This window comes from Hoplias malabaricus, chromosome 8, assembly GCF_029633855.1.
Source record: "Hoplias malabaricus isolate fHopMal1 chromosome 8, fHopMal1.hap1, whole genome shotgun sequence".
NCBI lineage: Eukaryota > Metazoa > Chordata > Actinopteri > Characiformes > Erythrinidae > Hoplias > Hoplias malabaricus.
In genome coordinates, this window is record NC_089807.1 from 18160435 (window position 1) to 18176252 (window position 15818).

Consider the following 15818-nt stretch of genomic DNA (forward strand, 5'->3'; position numbering starts at 1 on the left):
CACTTTGCCAATGAAAAGTGATTCCAAGAACCATGAAAAGCCTGAAAACATTTAATGCTAAAGAATAATTCGTTTTAATTTTATAAATAAAATAAAATTTGGAAGGTTTCACTATTTCTTGTTGTTTAACAAGCCTTTTGTAACAATATAAAATGGACCCCCCTGCTGAAGGTACGTGTGGTACATCCCGAGTCAGACATCTGCGGCATTATTGGCTGAAATTTTGTTGTGGGCGTTTCTTCCTTTTGCTTGAAATGTTCCGCGGGAAAAACGCTGCCACTTCCCTTGTCTCTTCTTCTAAACAGAATTTTTATTGCCGCCCCTACACACACGTCATTGGACACGACCAGAGCCTCTCTGCTTTCGTATTGGATGAGACCTTTTCCTGTACCATGTGAGCCCGCCTACTTTCTATTCGTGAACGCCGCTGATTAATAAAGCGGAGCGCTCTAATTGGTCAAAGCAGATGTCTCTCGTTGTTTGATTGGTGCAGAGGATTGCCGCTCGGTGGCTGCCCATTTTGAACATAAATAAGGCCTACACACAGGGTTTCTTTTCTTAGCGGAGTTTGGAGAGAGTCAGAGAGAGTGTGCGATAAGCAACAGCTCTCTGACTGCAAACATGGCTTTCTAAGCGTTTTTATATTTATTTTATGTGACTTTCCGTGCAGTAGGAGTTAGTTTGTGCGTCGACGTCATGTTCGATTTTCTTGCTTTTTCTTTCAACTGCAGCGAAACGAGTTAGTTGATGGATGGGTTTATGGTTAAGGCTGTAATGTTCGTGCTAGCTCGCTAATATTACTTCCATAACTCTTCGTTCTTTCGCTTACGCTGTATTTTCCGCTTTCACTCTTCAGTAACCTCTCTTTAGCAGTTCAGACCTCTTTGGTCGTGTTGGAGATGGAGACGTATAATACGGGTGATTTTAGTCCTCTGAGCCCTGGGCAGAGTTCCTTGTCCAGGCTCCCCAGGCCCTGTTTTTCCGAGCTCGGCGATAATGGTTCGCCTTGCATCAAGAGCCTCTTCTCCTCCGGAGCCGCCGTGCTCTCCCCCGTCACCAACCTCGCACTAAACATGGACAACCTGGCTGTGCTCGGCGGGTGAGTTTACGAGATTCGATCTTTGTTTTATTTGCACACGTAGACAAGTTTGTATGTGCTTAGCCTGTGTACTTAGCTGCTAGCTTTTGTGAGGGGTTCAGTCCGACTCCCTGCCTCTTTCTAATGCACTATATAGGTTTTAAACTAATGGCTCTTACACCCAAACGCTACAACTAGTGCTGTTTATTGGGCAGCCATATGTTTACTCTTCAATACTCGAAACCTAATGAATAATGTGAGGGTAGAAGGCCAAATATTACAAGTTCAGGTCTAAGATATTTTATTATTGTCAGTTTTGTTACCAACACAAACAATACGGTTTTTGTATATTAACTACTTTGGCTATATTGCATATTTACTTTGCGCTTTTCCGAGTAATTAAAGATTATATATAAGCTGCATAGTGGGGATGCATTTAAGTACTATATTACTCTGAAAGGAGGATTTGTCTGTGTCTTCTAACCCTGTAGGAGAATACAAAAGGGGTACAGGGTTTTTTGAACCTTGAGAGTGTATTGATTTTTTTTATTTATTTTTTTAAAGCTGTTCTGTAAAGAAGAAAAACGTTTGGCCTGTGTAAGCAAAATAAGTGCTTGTTGGAATTGTTGTTTTATTGACATCCCCTTTTTAATTCTAGTGAAACACCAAAACGGAAGAAACCAATTCTGAAGATTCCTTCGTTTGCATCTGACACTTCATCTGATGCAGGTGAAGTTCAGTGTTCCTCTCACTGCCCTATAAGTAATTTTAATGGTAATGGAAAGTTGCACAGCTAAAGAATGCTTATGAGAAACTATTTAGGCGCACACGCATTGCTTTTGCAAATATTTTGCTTGTGTGGGAGTGTCAAGTAATGGCTCTGGAATGTGACTGCCGTACCAGGTATTGTATTACTTTCACCTGAGTTCTACATGTATCCTGTGTTTCAGGTCTTGGTCTGGACTCTCCTAGCCCCATGGATCCAGTGGAGGCAGAGCACAAGTAAGTTTGTTGGTGTTGATTTTTACTTCCGGATCGAGTCACTTGGCATGCGGATTAATACACTTTGTTTTATATATATTTATAAAACAGTGTGTGTGTGTATGTATGTGTATATATATGTGTGTCTGTATGTGTATATATATGTGTGTCTGTATGTGTATATATATGTGTGTGTATGTATGTCTACCACTTGATATTAATTTTTGGGTATTTTTAGATAATTGGCATGATTTATGCACCCAAATCTGCATTGTGTTTCCACATCACTGCACTCTCTGCTAAGTGTTTTTGTAGTTGTCTAGTGGAAATTCGTGGAGACCTAGCCCTTTTTTAAAAAGTTAATATTGGCACAAAGAAATGCATACTCGGGGCTATTGAATATCTTGTTTGGCTCACGCTTCACATTATTTGATTCCTAGAAGGAAAATCATTCTTTGTTGTCCATGTTTAATGAACATACTGGTGTGACATATTTAGTATATTGGTACTGGTTATTTCCAGATTTGTACTCACAGTGCAATTAGTTTTGGCTGTTCTTTGCCATGTAAGTATTTGTTTAATAATTTACACCCCCTCCCCCAAACATAAGTGTATGTTTGGGGGGGGGCATTAGTGAATAGGCAGTGTAGCAGCTGTTTCATGTGCCCCATGCAGTATGGTGTTTATGGTTGCACATGGACTTGGCACACTTCTTGGTCTTCCTCAATAGAGTAGCAGTATGTGCTTTAGCCTCTGTTAGGTGTAATCAAAGGAGCCCCCACAAAACCTCCTATATCCTCATTCAGCTTGCTAATTCTCACTCTTCCTTTGCTCTGCAACACATGCTCCTCACCCTCACCCCCTTCTTTCAGGAAACCATTCACTCTCCATAGTTTGACAAAGGGGGGCATGCAGTGGGGGTTAGCGTCATGTGGGCATATGGTAGATTAGTAGACACACAATCCCCATTCTCCTTGTAAGAGCTCTTTAGCATACAGGTGGTCACGAGCAAGCTGGACATCCAGTGTGTAGTGAGGGGCCCTTTTTATTTTTATTTTAAATCTCCCCCAGTTTCCGTATGTTTTGTTAAACAAGGTGTGCTGTGTAATTTCAGAGGGTCATGCTTATAATGGTCTCCTTTATTTATGTCAGGTTTGAAAGGGCCATTCAGGATGCAACCAAAGTGATTAATGAGTAAGTCAATTTCTTCCTCCAGGGCTAGACTGAAGTTGTTGTGTTTCTAAAATCACTCATTACTGTTTTGCTTGCTTTTACAGACGGATGCCCATTCGTCGGATACACTCACTACCAGTAAGTATAGACAATGGACTTGTCCAAGCTTGTCTGATTGATGCTGTACAACACTGTGGCATGTTGTAACCCTTGCCTTAGCCATTATCTTGTAATAAGCCCTTGGACAATAGTGTTGAATCTTCATATTTGTGGATTTTATTTCTTGTTTTCTCCAGCTGCATTTGTTGGGTCATAGTCCTAATCTGAAGAGTAAAGATTCTGATCTACCGCGCTATGGAATCTTCAGTCAGTCACACAGCTCTGCTAACAAAGAGAACCTGCATGAGGTATGTTTGTGCTTTGTACCTTTTGATGTTGTGCACATTTCAGCTCCTCTAACAGACCTTTGTTTGTTTACGATTTCCTTTTGTATATGTTTTGGTAGAACTTTGAATTTAAGAAGCCCACTCTACCAGTGTCCCGCTGTCGAATGCGTTCAACTGGAGAGGGAAAGGAAGCTTTTGCTTGCCGGCCCAGCTCAGCTCCTGCTCTAATGGTAATGTTTTCATTTGCTGTTTATAGCTATCATTAATATAAAATGTATATCATTTCATGCTGATGAACATGTCATCTATTTAAATTGTAACTTATCCTCATCCCCTCTCTTTACAGCTTTCTCCTCCTTCATTTAGCCCACTAACATCACCAGATGGCAATAGCCCCTTCTTACTGCGTCGCGTATCGCTCTCTAGTGTACATGATGATGATGACGATGATGGCTTTCTTGATGTACTTGATGATGTAGAGGTAAGACATTCAGGCATTTGTGAAAGAGGGCACATCACAGTTAACAGTCCTTCCTAATTAAAGAAACACTAGAAAATATTTTTTACCATGTTAGCTTAAGGGTGGCACGGTGGTGCGCAGGTAGTGTCGCAGTCATACAGCTCCTGGGACCTGGAGGTTGTGGGTTCCCACTCCGGGGGACCTTGAACTGGATAAGCAGTTACAAACAATGAATGAATGGATTTCAACTTAAATGATTGTGATGTTTTACTGACCTTTTAAGGGAAAGAACAGAGCCGTGGTCACATCTACTCTGCGCTCAGCAGTGCAGAAACTGCACTCTGTCAGTTTTGGAGGATGGTAGATAACACTACCTAGTAAAAATGACACTAGGAGCATGAAGGTGCTCTGTCTTAACAGCATACTGACCTGTTAAACATATTAGAGTAAGCCAGATCCCAAAATTGGTCATGGGTGTTTGAGATATATAGATTTATATATTTTATGACTTTTTTATTATTATTCCCTTTTTAATACTGTCCCCTTTGCACAGACTGATTCTGAAGTACCTACAGGAATGGCTAGTCTACTCACAGCTCCTCTGGTGTCTGAGCAAACCACAGACCCACCCATCTCGGTATTTGTTAATATTTATATATTAATTACCCAAAGCCTCTTACTTGACCACAAATTATATATTTACGGAGCATGTGTTGTGTAAACGTTTGCTTCCAGCCTGTTCGCTGTCGGCCGCGAGGTCTATTCCGCTCTCCCTCCATGCCTGCTGGTGGTCGTGCTCCACTCAAGAGGCCTGACAGACCTCAAGATGAAAACACACCTGTTCGTGTAAAGAGGAGGCGGAGTGTGGCAGGGTCACATGTCACTGCTATGGAGCAGGATGATGCCTTCCCTCAACAGGTAATTTCTTGTGTTTAAATGCATCCGCGAGACATCTCGCTACCCATCTGTTCCTGATTTTGACCCTTCTATCCTCTTACTTTAAGGTGCAGCGCTCAAAATCTTTTAATCACTCAGAAATTGAGAGACTGTTGGACACTGACCCCAGTAATGTCATTGGAGATTTTACCACGGTGAGTGTCTGAATTTTAATTCTCTGGGTGTTACACTCTAATTTTCTCATTATTTTGTTAGGACAGAGCAGATTGATTGGTATGTTTAATACAAACATGAATTATATAAGAGAAATTTTGTAAAGCAGTAGTAAAAAAAAAAAAATCTAAATTGCCTTAGCATTTTGACCAATGCCAGTATCTTAAGCAGATTCTGCTGATGGCAATATGATTGTCATGTCTTAATAGCAGTCACACTTGTGATTGGTGAAATGGGCCTCAGAGATGACAGGGGTAGAGTCCTGAACCTACATTGTGTGCTTATTTTATTATTATTTTTTTTTAAATAGGCCCCAGCTCTGCCTACTATAAATGGAAAACATCAAGATTTGAAATATATCACTCCAGAAGTTGTAAGTGACATTTTTCATGACTATGTATTTGTAATCTGAGTCTCCTGACTCATCAGTATCTGATTTTGGTTTTCTTTAATTCTTTGTGGTTTCAGATGGTTGCGGCAATGAACGGTCAGTTCAGTGATGTGGTAGACAGATTGTTTGTCATTGACTGTCGCTATCCATATGAGTTTGAAGGAGGACACATCAAGGTAAGGATGGGTCCTGTAGTTCAGGAACTTGTAGCCAAAGCACTGCCTCTTTACTCCCCATATTTTATAGATTTTATTTGCTTTTTACTCGAATGCCTTTCTCTTCCAGGGTGCACTAAACCTGCATCTGGAGGAGCAGGTTGAAGAGTGCTTCTTCAGAAAACCCATCCTATCGCAAAGCCCAGATAAACGTGTTTTACTTGTGTTCCACTGTGAGTTTTCGTCAGAACGTGGCCCACGAATGTGTCGCTTTGTGCGTGAGAAAGATCGTGATCTAAATGAATATCCCAACCTCCATTATCCTGAGCTGTATATACTTAAGGGCGGTTACAAGGACTTCTTTCCTCTACATAAGGTTTGTTGTGCTTAAGTCAAGGGTTTTTATTTATTTTTATTTTTTTTTGTGTTACAATTTTATGTACAGGTGTCTTACATGCATGTGTCTATATTTTCAGAAAGAATGTGAGCCCCAGGACTACAGGCCAATGCATCATGAGGACTTTAAGGAGGACCTGAGGAAGTTTCGATTGAAGAGCCGAACATGGGCAGGAGAGCGCAGCAAGAGAGACATGTATATCCGGCTTAAAAAGCTCTAATGCACATAAACGTACTATTAGGTTTAATGCCTAGCCTCATTCTCATTCACACTGCCCTTTCATGACCAACATGTGGTAGTAACATCTAAGTTGCTAAGTTGGGTGCAAAGATTAGAGTACAGCCTTAACCACACTGCTTCCCGTGTGCCAAAAAAATCACTGCTGTTTGCCTTCCTGCTCCCCTCCCCCTGATTTTTAAAATGATCGTGTGAATTAAGACCTCAAAGCACTTAACTTTTGGTGCTTTTCCACAGCATGAAACCTACATGCCTTGGCTCTTTTTGATTTTCAACTAGCCACCATCGTATACCAAGTCAAGGCATGCATTGTTCCAACTGAGCCAAGTAGGTAGTAAGCCAAAACATGTAAACCCCGCAGACCTGTCAGTCACTATAAAATGCAGAGCTCCAGTACAGCGTTTTGTTTTTATCGGACTCACAACAGCAGCTTGTAACATCACCCCAAAGTTTTTTTGAAGAGGTTCAAATGGTCCTTGGGTCAGTGGCTGATAAATCTCTGAAAGCTGCACGTGCAACAAGGAAAACCAATCTGTCAGAACAGGACTATGGTGCTGTGTTCAGCCCTGAAATCAAAAACATGTAATTACACAGACAATTTTCTGCAGCATTGTTGTGGTTTTCAAAGCATGTGGTTCCCATTATAGATGTGTTTTGTGGTGTCCCTGGCTCCATTTCACAGTGGGAACAGTGCTAGTGAAAAAGCAGCCAGCTGAAAGCTAGTGGAGCGGAGTTGAGCAGTTCCCCATGCAGTGGAAAAGCACCATTTATGTATAATGAAGTGTATTGGGTTTTTTGCTTTTTCCCCTCCCTTCAATATTTTCAAGCTGTGTCCCTGCCCAATTTTGAATCATATTTTGCTGTAAAGCATATTATGCAACTAGCCACTGTTTAAATCTCCATGTTATCAATTATGTATGATCCTATAATATATAGATTGATGTCAGTGGTTATTTTAAAGAAGGTATTTTACACCATTTGGTAAAGCTAAATGACTAATTGTTGGACCAGGTTTAAATTCTTATGGTGAATGCAGTGTGGGGTTAGGTTAGCTGCTTTGCACTGCCAATTGTTGTGTGTTTTTTTTTTTTATTTTATTTTATTTCTTAATATATTCTGCCCCCTTTCTTGACTGAAATTGCTGATTCCCCCATATTTTGAATGAGATAATTAAGTATGGAGTTGTTTACAGCTGCTTCTCTAGAAAACTGTCTGACTGAGCACTAACTCGGCAGGACAGGCCTGGCTGATTGCTGCTGGTCAGTGAGAGATGACTTACCAAAATGCTCAGCAATAAAACTTTCCATTAAGTCTTTTTTTTTTTTTTTTTTACTTTTGTATTTTATACATTACAAATTTTAATTATCCCCACTCCTTTAATTGCTAAAGTTGTGTGTATGTGATGCCTGCTTTATTGAGTAAATTTTGGCCATGTTTGAGTCCATGAGTGTGAGGTGTCTCTTACTTGTCTGAAGTGGGTTGTTGGGTAATAAATTACTGTATGTAAATATTAAGAACAAAGCGGACTTGCAACCCATTCACATTTATGCTCTGTGTGCTGTTAGGAGCTGTTTTTACTTGCTTATGGGCTGCTCCATGTGGGATGCTCTTCGGTGATTTAAGTCACATTTTTGTGTAGGTCTTGTAGGGTGTGTGCAACTTTGTTCTTTCACGTCAAATCCTGCTTTGCAAGTGCTCACACACATTCCATCACTACGCTTGGACCAAGTGTTTGTGTATACACAAGCCACGTGCAGCTCGCACATGAAAACTGAAGTTCAGGGAGTGGCTAATGAGCTCTAGTGGCATCCAGCCAAGTATTCAAATCCTGCAGAGGCCACAGAAAAGCAGGAGTCCTCACATGGCTGCAGTTCATTAAGCATTTAGAAAACCAAATTGTTAGCTAAATTCACACTTAAGTATGGTCACTGATCAAAATATGCAATGTCAGAAAAACTCACTGGTGGTACCTAAATGGTCACATATTTGTACCTTTTTAATTAGGGAACAATTATACACTATTGTAATTGTGTTTAAAATTTTGATTTGTATGACTAGTTTAATATCCAGGACTTATTTTACACAGTTCTGCATTGGAAGATTATAAATATTCACCTCTTCATCTGGAGAATTGCCAATCAATTTGGGTTTTGGCTATGTGTCTTTATAGCTTTTTTTTCATTCAATTTTTCAAAGATCTGTTTCCTTTGAATAGTTATTGTAGTTTGACCTAAAGCACTGAGGGGTATTCAGCAGCGAGTCTGAATTTAGTAAGACAGGATCTGAATCTTATATTCTGAATTTCCATTCAAAGATTTTCTGCTTTGTCAGGCGCTTTTGAGTTTAAAACCAGATCCTTTACTGCCATTGGTCTGTATGAGCTGGAAGTGTGCTGTGTTAATACCCACATCCTGTTGTTTCTGCAGCAGAGTTCCACTGAGGTTTAACCCTTTCATACTACATATAGAATGGGTTCATACACAATGCTCTTTATTTTTGTCACCCTTGTCTTTTGGTCTATTGTGCCTTGCTTTGTTGGGCTGACGAATGTTTTAAGTCAGAATATTCTCTACATCTGACACAAATTGGAGGAAATACTTGGCAGCTTAGTGTTCTTTTTTCTTGTGGAGTAAAGACCTGTTCAAACGAGTAGGATACTTTGCCTTTTAGCACATTTTTCCAACAATGTTCCAACAAAAGACCATTTAGGAAAGCATGTGCTTTTATTAATGAATTACAGACCATGTAGTAAAACTGACTAACTTTGTAGGAAAATTAGATGGACATTATGTCCCTCAGTGAAACATGATTTAACCGATTCATTCTCTCTCTCTCTCTCTCTCTCTCTCTCTCTCTCTCTCTCTCTCTCTCTCTCTCAGAAATGGTTAGAACTGAATGATTTGTGTATGGGTTAAGGAGGGTTAACTTCAGTTTGTGGTGAGGGAAGGTGGTGCTTTTCCCTGCAGGGTTAAAAGAGCATATCAAGCAGTTGTTAAGTAACAGCTGCCCAGTGTGTTTACACACATGTTCTGACTGTTGCAGCTGACACTGAAGCTGAAAGAAACAGGACAGCTGAAGTTTAGCACAGAGCAGCTAAACATAAAAAAACCTTACACAAGCCGACTGATGTATAGAAAAGCTAACAAACTGAGCTCATGAAAAACAGCACTTATATTCAGCCATATTTTATATTACTTGAAATAATTAGTTATAACCATGTTAAGAGAAGGATTAACTTTATTTGGATTAAAAATTAATTATTAATTATAAAAATATATATATTTTTTACACATTCAATTACGCTTAGGTCTTTTTTGCACATTCTGCTTGTGAATCATCTCAGAGCTTTGATTTTGATACTGAACAATATTAAGGAATTATAGGAATAAATGTTGACTGGCTCCTGCTCATGGAATCCAGCAAAATTACCAGTGCATAGTAAGAAAAGTTATATTATACAGAGACTGAAATGGAATTAGATGAATCATGTTTGAATCACTTAGCAGGGATTTTTCTGTATCCTTCCTGTTATTGGAATCACTGCAAAGGAGCAAAATGACATTTCTTTAGCACTAAATATTAATCTTCGCATAGTACTCATTTCCTCAAGTCATTTAAGCACGATACGTTCTGTAAGTCACAGGGAAATAACTGTTTTAGTCCAGCAGCTGCTTTGCGTGGTTTGATGTATATTTTTGTTGCTGTTGCTGGTTCGATTAATTTATTTTGAGATGATATGTTTCCTGCTTCTTGAAATTTAAAAAGTAAGGTGGGATCACCTTTAGGCCTTGAACAGCTGCTTGTTGTCAGTGTGTTTATTTTTATGTTGGAGCGCCCTCTGGCGGCGCACTGTTCTGTGCTTGGACTAAGTCAGCTGACCAAACACGGAAATGGCGCTGTGAGTTGAGGAATTGTTTAGGTAGGACGAGGTTCTCTGTCCAGCTGTAATTTATAGATAAGCGGGTACAGGAAAGAGGTAAGGAATGTGTTTTGTGTTGTCGGTGTATTTTCTTAACTGTGATTTTCTGGCTGTAGACTTAGGTTTGCGGTGACTAAGTAACGTTAAGTGTTCACTCTTTACTGTTACATGAATGAGTAGTATCTTATGTAATTCACTTTGCTGGTGGTGAGACTGTTTTCGTGTCTCACTCTCAGGCATGGTGCTGTGTTTTTTGGTCCACACGGTGAGCTCTGTGAGCTCTTTGTCCTCTTCTGAGAGCCGGCTTCTGTTCTCCCGTGTGTTCGGGGCCGAAATGGAGGAGAACCCAGAGAAGGGGAGACTGGCTCTAAAGGAGAAACTTGGAGTTGTAGCAAGGTGATGAATTTTGTCTTATTGAAATTCATTCTGTCTCTCATTTAATACATAAATTTAAATATGTGAAATATAGGTGCAGTATTTACCATTTATTTTACTGTTTGCTATAAAAATGTAAAGAATATATTAAATATAATTGTTTTACTATAAAAAATAAGTACTTTTTTAAATCTACATTGTTTCCATATTAATTGTCCATTTTATCAGCTCCACTTACCACGCACCTTTTAGTTTTAGAGATGCAGATCTAGTCTTTCAGTTAGTAGTACCTCCATAAGAGCCCCAAAGGCAAATATTATTTGGTAAGTGGATCAATTGCAGCATGTCAGTGACAGTGTTGGTGTGTGAGTTGTGCCAATATGAGTGGATTAGGCACAGCAGTGTCACAGCTGCACTGAGAATAGTTCACCAAATAGAATTTATCGGCTAACAGCATCCTGTGGGCATCGTCCAGTGAAATTTGATGAAGCACTAGAGGATGGCCAACACAAACTGTGCAGCAACAGATGAGCTACTGTCTCTGACTTAACATCTACAAGGTGGACCAAGGTGGTAGGAGTGTCTAATAGTGGACAGTGCGTGGACAAATGTTATAAAAACTTCAGCAGCAATGCTGTCTATGACTAATTCATACAAGCACAATACATTAGTGTAAGTACAGGGCTGAGAAAGATGCGCAACCTTAATAATACATGCTCTGTGGTGGTCTGGTAAGGGGCATGAAGATTTGAAAAACAGTGTGAAGGGGCAAACTAAATATGCAGAGTAACAGTCTACAGCCTGTAATTATAGAATTGTAGAAATTGCACCTAAATTGTAATGCTGCTAATAAAATGGAGTTTGTCTTTAGAAACAAAGAGGTGGGTTTAATGTTATGGCTGGTTGGTGTATATGTGTCTGTGCATTCACACTTATATTAACCCATGTCAGTAATTAAACACACCCACACGTTTTCACAGGTATTTGGATTGGCTTAGGTTACCATTTTACCCTTTTCTCTACGGCTATGGTAATTGTGTTTGTAGTTTGCTGATAATTGAACAAACTCTGATATCTCTCCTAAACACATGCAGAATATAACTTCATTCCTCTTTCTCTCTCTCTCTCTCTCTCTCTCTCCCTCAGGCAGGTAAGGACTGCAGTGTGTGTGAGCCGGGAAGCATCAGGCAGTGTGTGTGGGGAAGCAGTGCTGGGTGAGGAGGCTCTGGCTCTGGGTGAGGCCGAGTGTGGTGTGCTGTCTCTGGGCCGCGCAGAGCCGTTTGCCGGGGAGAACGTGGCGCTTTGGCTGGGGGTGCAGGCTCTAGCCTTCACTCTGGTGTGCCAGCCTCATGAGAACCTGCTGCTGGCAGAGGGAACCCTGCGTAACCTTGCTCGCCACTGCCTGGAGGAGCTGCGTCTGCTGGGAACCGGCAGCGAGGTGGGTGTGAGTCAGCCTGTGTGTGTGTTGTAAGAAGCAGCAGCTACCAGAATGTTAATGTTATTTAGGTGTATGAGCTGTCTTGGGAAGCTGGCCTTAAGGGGTGGAAGTTACATAGAGCCTGATCACCATCAGTAACAGCTCCTCACAGAAACATTTGACCTAAGAGACTGACATTAACTGTACTGGAGAAACATCAGTAGCTATTACAGTCTAATAGTCCTGATGTACCGCAGATCTGTCAGGCTTCAAATTCATTTTTGAAGTTTTAATTCAGTACTGTTACGGCTGTGTAATTTTGGATAAAAAACTGACATTACAATATATTCTACGATATGTATTGCACACAGCAACTAGCAACCAACACTATTCGAGTGAAATCAATAATATTGGGACTTTGGCAGATATGTGATGGAAAATGAGGACACTGCAAATCTTTTCTTTTGTGTCAAACAACAAAAAATAAATCTTTCTGTAAATTTGTATGCAATTATTTAAATAAAAAAAGCAGGTGTGGTCATAGCTGATTAGCACTGCAGTGCTTCTAAGAACATTGTTTACACAGTCAGAGAGGCACTGTCTGTGCTTCTCTTTGCTCCTCTTAATTTCTCTCTCTTTATTTACTGCACTCTCTTTCCCCTTCCACTTATCTGCTCTGTTCAAGCTGTAGCACAGTGTGTTCCGATTCTATTTTTTCTTAATTATTAAAATAATAATAAAAACGAATGCAGAGAAATTCAAGGCCAGATTTTGTTCTATCTGTTTTAAATGATGATATCTTTTGGTTTATTATCATTAAACAAGAATTGGCATGACATCTAAAGCCTGCACTTTCCTCAAAAGCTGACCGAAACACTCCATATGACTTTGTATATCCTGTGATTCAGTGCTGAAATATCAGCAAAGTCTTGTTTATTAAAACAAGTGTCACTGGTGCTAACAGTACTAAGAGTATTCTATGGGTTTATGGGTCTTTGTTGATCTTCTTTGTCATTATGGCTTTCTCTGCCAAACCTCTTATGTTATAAGCTAAAGGAGCTGTCGTCCTCAGGTGCTGCTAAAGAGTGACCGGATAGATGCGACCCTTCAGAGACTCCTTCCTCATGGTCAGCTCCTCTTCCTCAATCATCGCTTCGCCCAAAACATGGACAAAGAACTGTCCAACTACATGAGCAAATGAGACCCCAGGATCAGAGCAGTGTCACTGGTATAGTGGTCAGTATAAATCAGGTATTTTGAAAAGAAACTCAGGACGGGCTTGTGATGTTCTGTAAGATAAGGATGAAGAAAGGCAGTTCTGTCCTTGGTGTCTGAACAGAGTCTGTAAAAATAACTTTTGAAGACTGAATGAAGTGCTTGAAAGATTTCATCTCAAAGATTCTTCTACCTCCAAATGGTTGCATCCTTAGATGCTATGCCAAAAGCATTAGAGTCTCTAGATCTGTTTGAAGGGAATTTGAAACTGAGTCAGGTAATAGTAGCTTGAAGTGGGAATGCATGGTATGATCCAAAATGTAAAGATGGTTTTTAATTTCCTGAAGGGAGTGTTTTTGACATTTACAATTGTGAAACATTGACTCTCATTCATTATAAATGTGCTCTGGGAAATCACCTTTCTGTGTGAGACCTGGCAGTTATGTGCTGCTGTTAGAGAAGCCAGTGGGTGGCAGTGTGTCATGCTCTTCTGTGTACTTGGGAATATCCCCTTTAAGTGCAGTTACCAGGGTTACACTTCATATCAAATAGTAAGGCTGTGTTAGTTCCGAATCTAATAAATGTGATGATCAACACTTTGTTTCTGTCTGAGTGCATCAAGCTGAACACCCTGCCTTTTGTGCCTTACTCTCCATTAGGGGGCAGTGTTGGACCTTTGAGATTTCTGAATTGAGGTTTTCGGTGAAAGTCCTGGCAGTGATTGACAACCTTCTATCCTCTTTTGTCACTCACTCATCTAAAACACTAGAACAGATAACAGCAATGTGACTGGCAGCAGAGCACTGATTGACAGGATAGGTTGTTCTCGTGGTAAGCTGTGCTCGGTTCCATGAAGCTTTCATTTTGAGTTCAGTAGAGTTCACTGCAAATGTTAATATGTTCATCTACTAGTGCTCATATAAGCTTATGGAAAATATGGATTTGCACAAGTTTGCATATGAATTCATGACATTTCTTCCTGAAATTCAACAGAAAAACATTTTATTGCATTTTCACTGAGCTGAGTTTATTTGGCTTCACTTGTACCTTGGGTATTGCTTTAGCAATTCAAAAAGAAGAAGCATGCTGACTGTCAAAGCCTGAAGAAACATGTCCATTTGTGGTCACATTTATGCTTAGCTGAAAAAAAGGGGAAATGCAGGATTTCAATGTGTGTAAGCTAAATAGATCAGTATGGTACTGCAGCAAACCTCCATAGATTTTCAAACTTAAACAGTATGTGACTGAGCAGTTTGACACTACCCTCTATAATAGTGTGTTGGTGAGTTAGTCACCACCATGTTTACATGTTTAATAGGGTCCATGCCCTTTATCTAGCCTTTGGGGTTTGAGATTTACTACATTCCATAATCTCGCCAGAGCCCAGTGTTTCTCCTTAACATGTAGAAACATTGGCATAAATGTGCTCAGAGCATTAGCATAGTAAGTAATGATTTAATTCTCTACAGGTAGCTTCGTTCTCTTGGTTCCTCTAGCAAAATGCGTCCAAGCAGCAGATTGAGGGAAGTGTTAATACTGAAAACATAGCTCAAGACTTCAGAAGAAGTCATTTTAAAATGCTCCTGGTTGCAATCATGGGGTAAAAAAAAATCACAGACACATTTATTGCTGGAATCATAGGAAAATTACTCTGCATACTTGCATCTGCTTCAACTGTGAAATCTGTTATTCAGCCGACTGATGATTCTGTACTAAATTGGGGAAATTTTTTTTTCCAGGCTGTAATAAATGCTCACAGTAATCACATTTTAAATTGGGTTTTAATGTGTGCTCATTTTCTATTTCAGTTTATTATTATTTTATATTTGGAAATTAAATTGCTTATCAGATGAATTTAGCTATAAAGCACTTGTACATCATTTAATGTGTAGATATCTGCTAATAATCTGTTCCTCTCTCTCTCTCTCTCTCTCTCTCATTCACACACACACACACACACACACACAAATCAACCAAATCATTTTATTTTAAGCACATCTTGTTTCCATGCTCACTTCCCATTTTCTCAGCTCCACTGACCGTACACGAGCACTTTGTCCTTCTACAATTAAAGACAGTAGCCCACTTGTTGCTTAACATATGTTGCTTGCCCAGATTCATCCTGTCCATTTAATGGTCAGAACCCTCAGATGATCACCACAGAGCAGGTATGATGGATAATTCTGGTTTGGTGGCACTGATGTGTTAGTGTGCGTTTTTTTGCTACGATTGGATCAGACACAGCGGTGCTACTGGAGTTTTTAAACACTGTATCCACTCGCTGTCCACTCTGTTAGACACTCCAACCAGGTTGATCCACCTTGTAGATGTAAAGTCACAGACCGTAGCTCATCTGCTGCTGACCAGTTTGTGTTGGTCATCCTCTAGTCCTTCATCAGTGGATACAGGACACTGCCCACAGGAAGCTGTTGACATTTTTGAATGATGACCAATTCTCAGTCCAGTCAACTTCAACAGCACTGCTGTGTCTGATGCACTCATACCATCACAACACATCATCACC

At 40.0% G+C, this 15818-nt stretch overlaps 2 protein-coding genes across 3 annotated transcripts; both read left to right on the forward strand.

Annotated features, from left to right (window-relative positions):
• The first annotated feature begins 566 nt into the window (after positions 1-566).
• On the forward strand, positions 567-7939 carry cdc25b (cell division cycle 25B). 2 transcript variants are annotated; one of them, XM_066679909.1, is made up of 15 exons: positions 567-1099; positions 1737-1807; positions 2029-2080; positions 3212-3253; positions 3337-3370; positions 3529-3639; positions 3738-3848; positions 3965-4099; positions 4632-4715; positions 4814-4996; positions 5083-5169; positions 5499-5561; positions 5657-5755; positions 5865-6110; positions 6211-7937. In XM_066679909.1, the coding sequence occupies exons 1-15, from the start codon at positions 900-902 to the stop codon at positions 6349-6351; spliced, it is 1659 nt and encodes a 552-aa protein (XP_066536006.1). In that variant the 5' UTR covers positions 567-899; the 3' UTR covers positions 6352-7937. The 2 variants fall into 2 exon arrangements, with proteins under 2 accessions (XP_066536006.1, XP_066536007.1); XM_066679910.1 differs by lacking the exon at positions 3212-3253 and having other exon boundaries at positions 6211-7939.
• A 2279-nt stretch (positions 7940-10218) lies between these two features.
• Positions 10219-14567, forward strand: ap5s1 (adaptor related protein complex 5 subunit sigma 1). The gene is made up of 4 exons (XM_066679640.1): positions 10219-10344; positions 10524-10683; positions 11809-12100; positions 13152-14567. Exons 2-4 carry the CDS (start codon positions 10526-10528, stop codon positions 13278-13280), a joined length of 579 nt encoding a protein of 192 aa, XP_066535737.1. The 5' UTR covers positions 10219-10344; positions 10524-10525; the 3' UTR covers positions 13281-14567.
• Positions 14568-15818: the final 1251 nt, after the last annotated feature.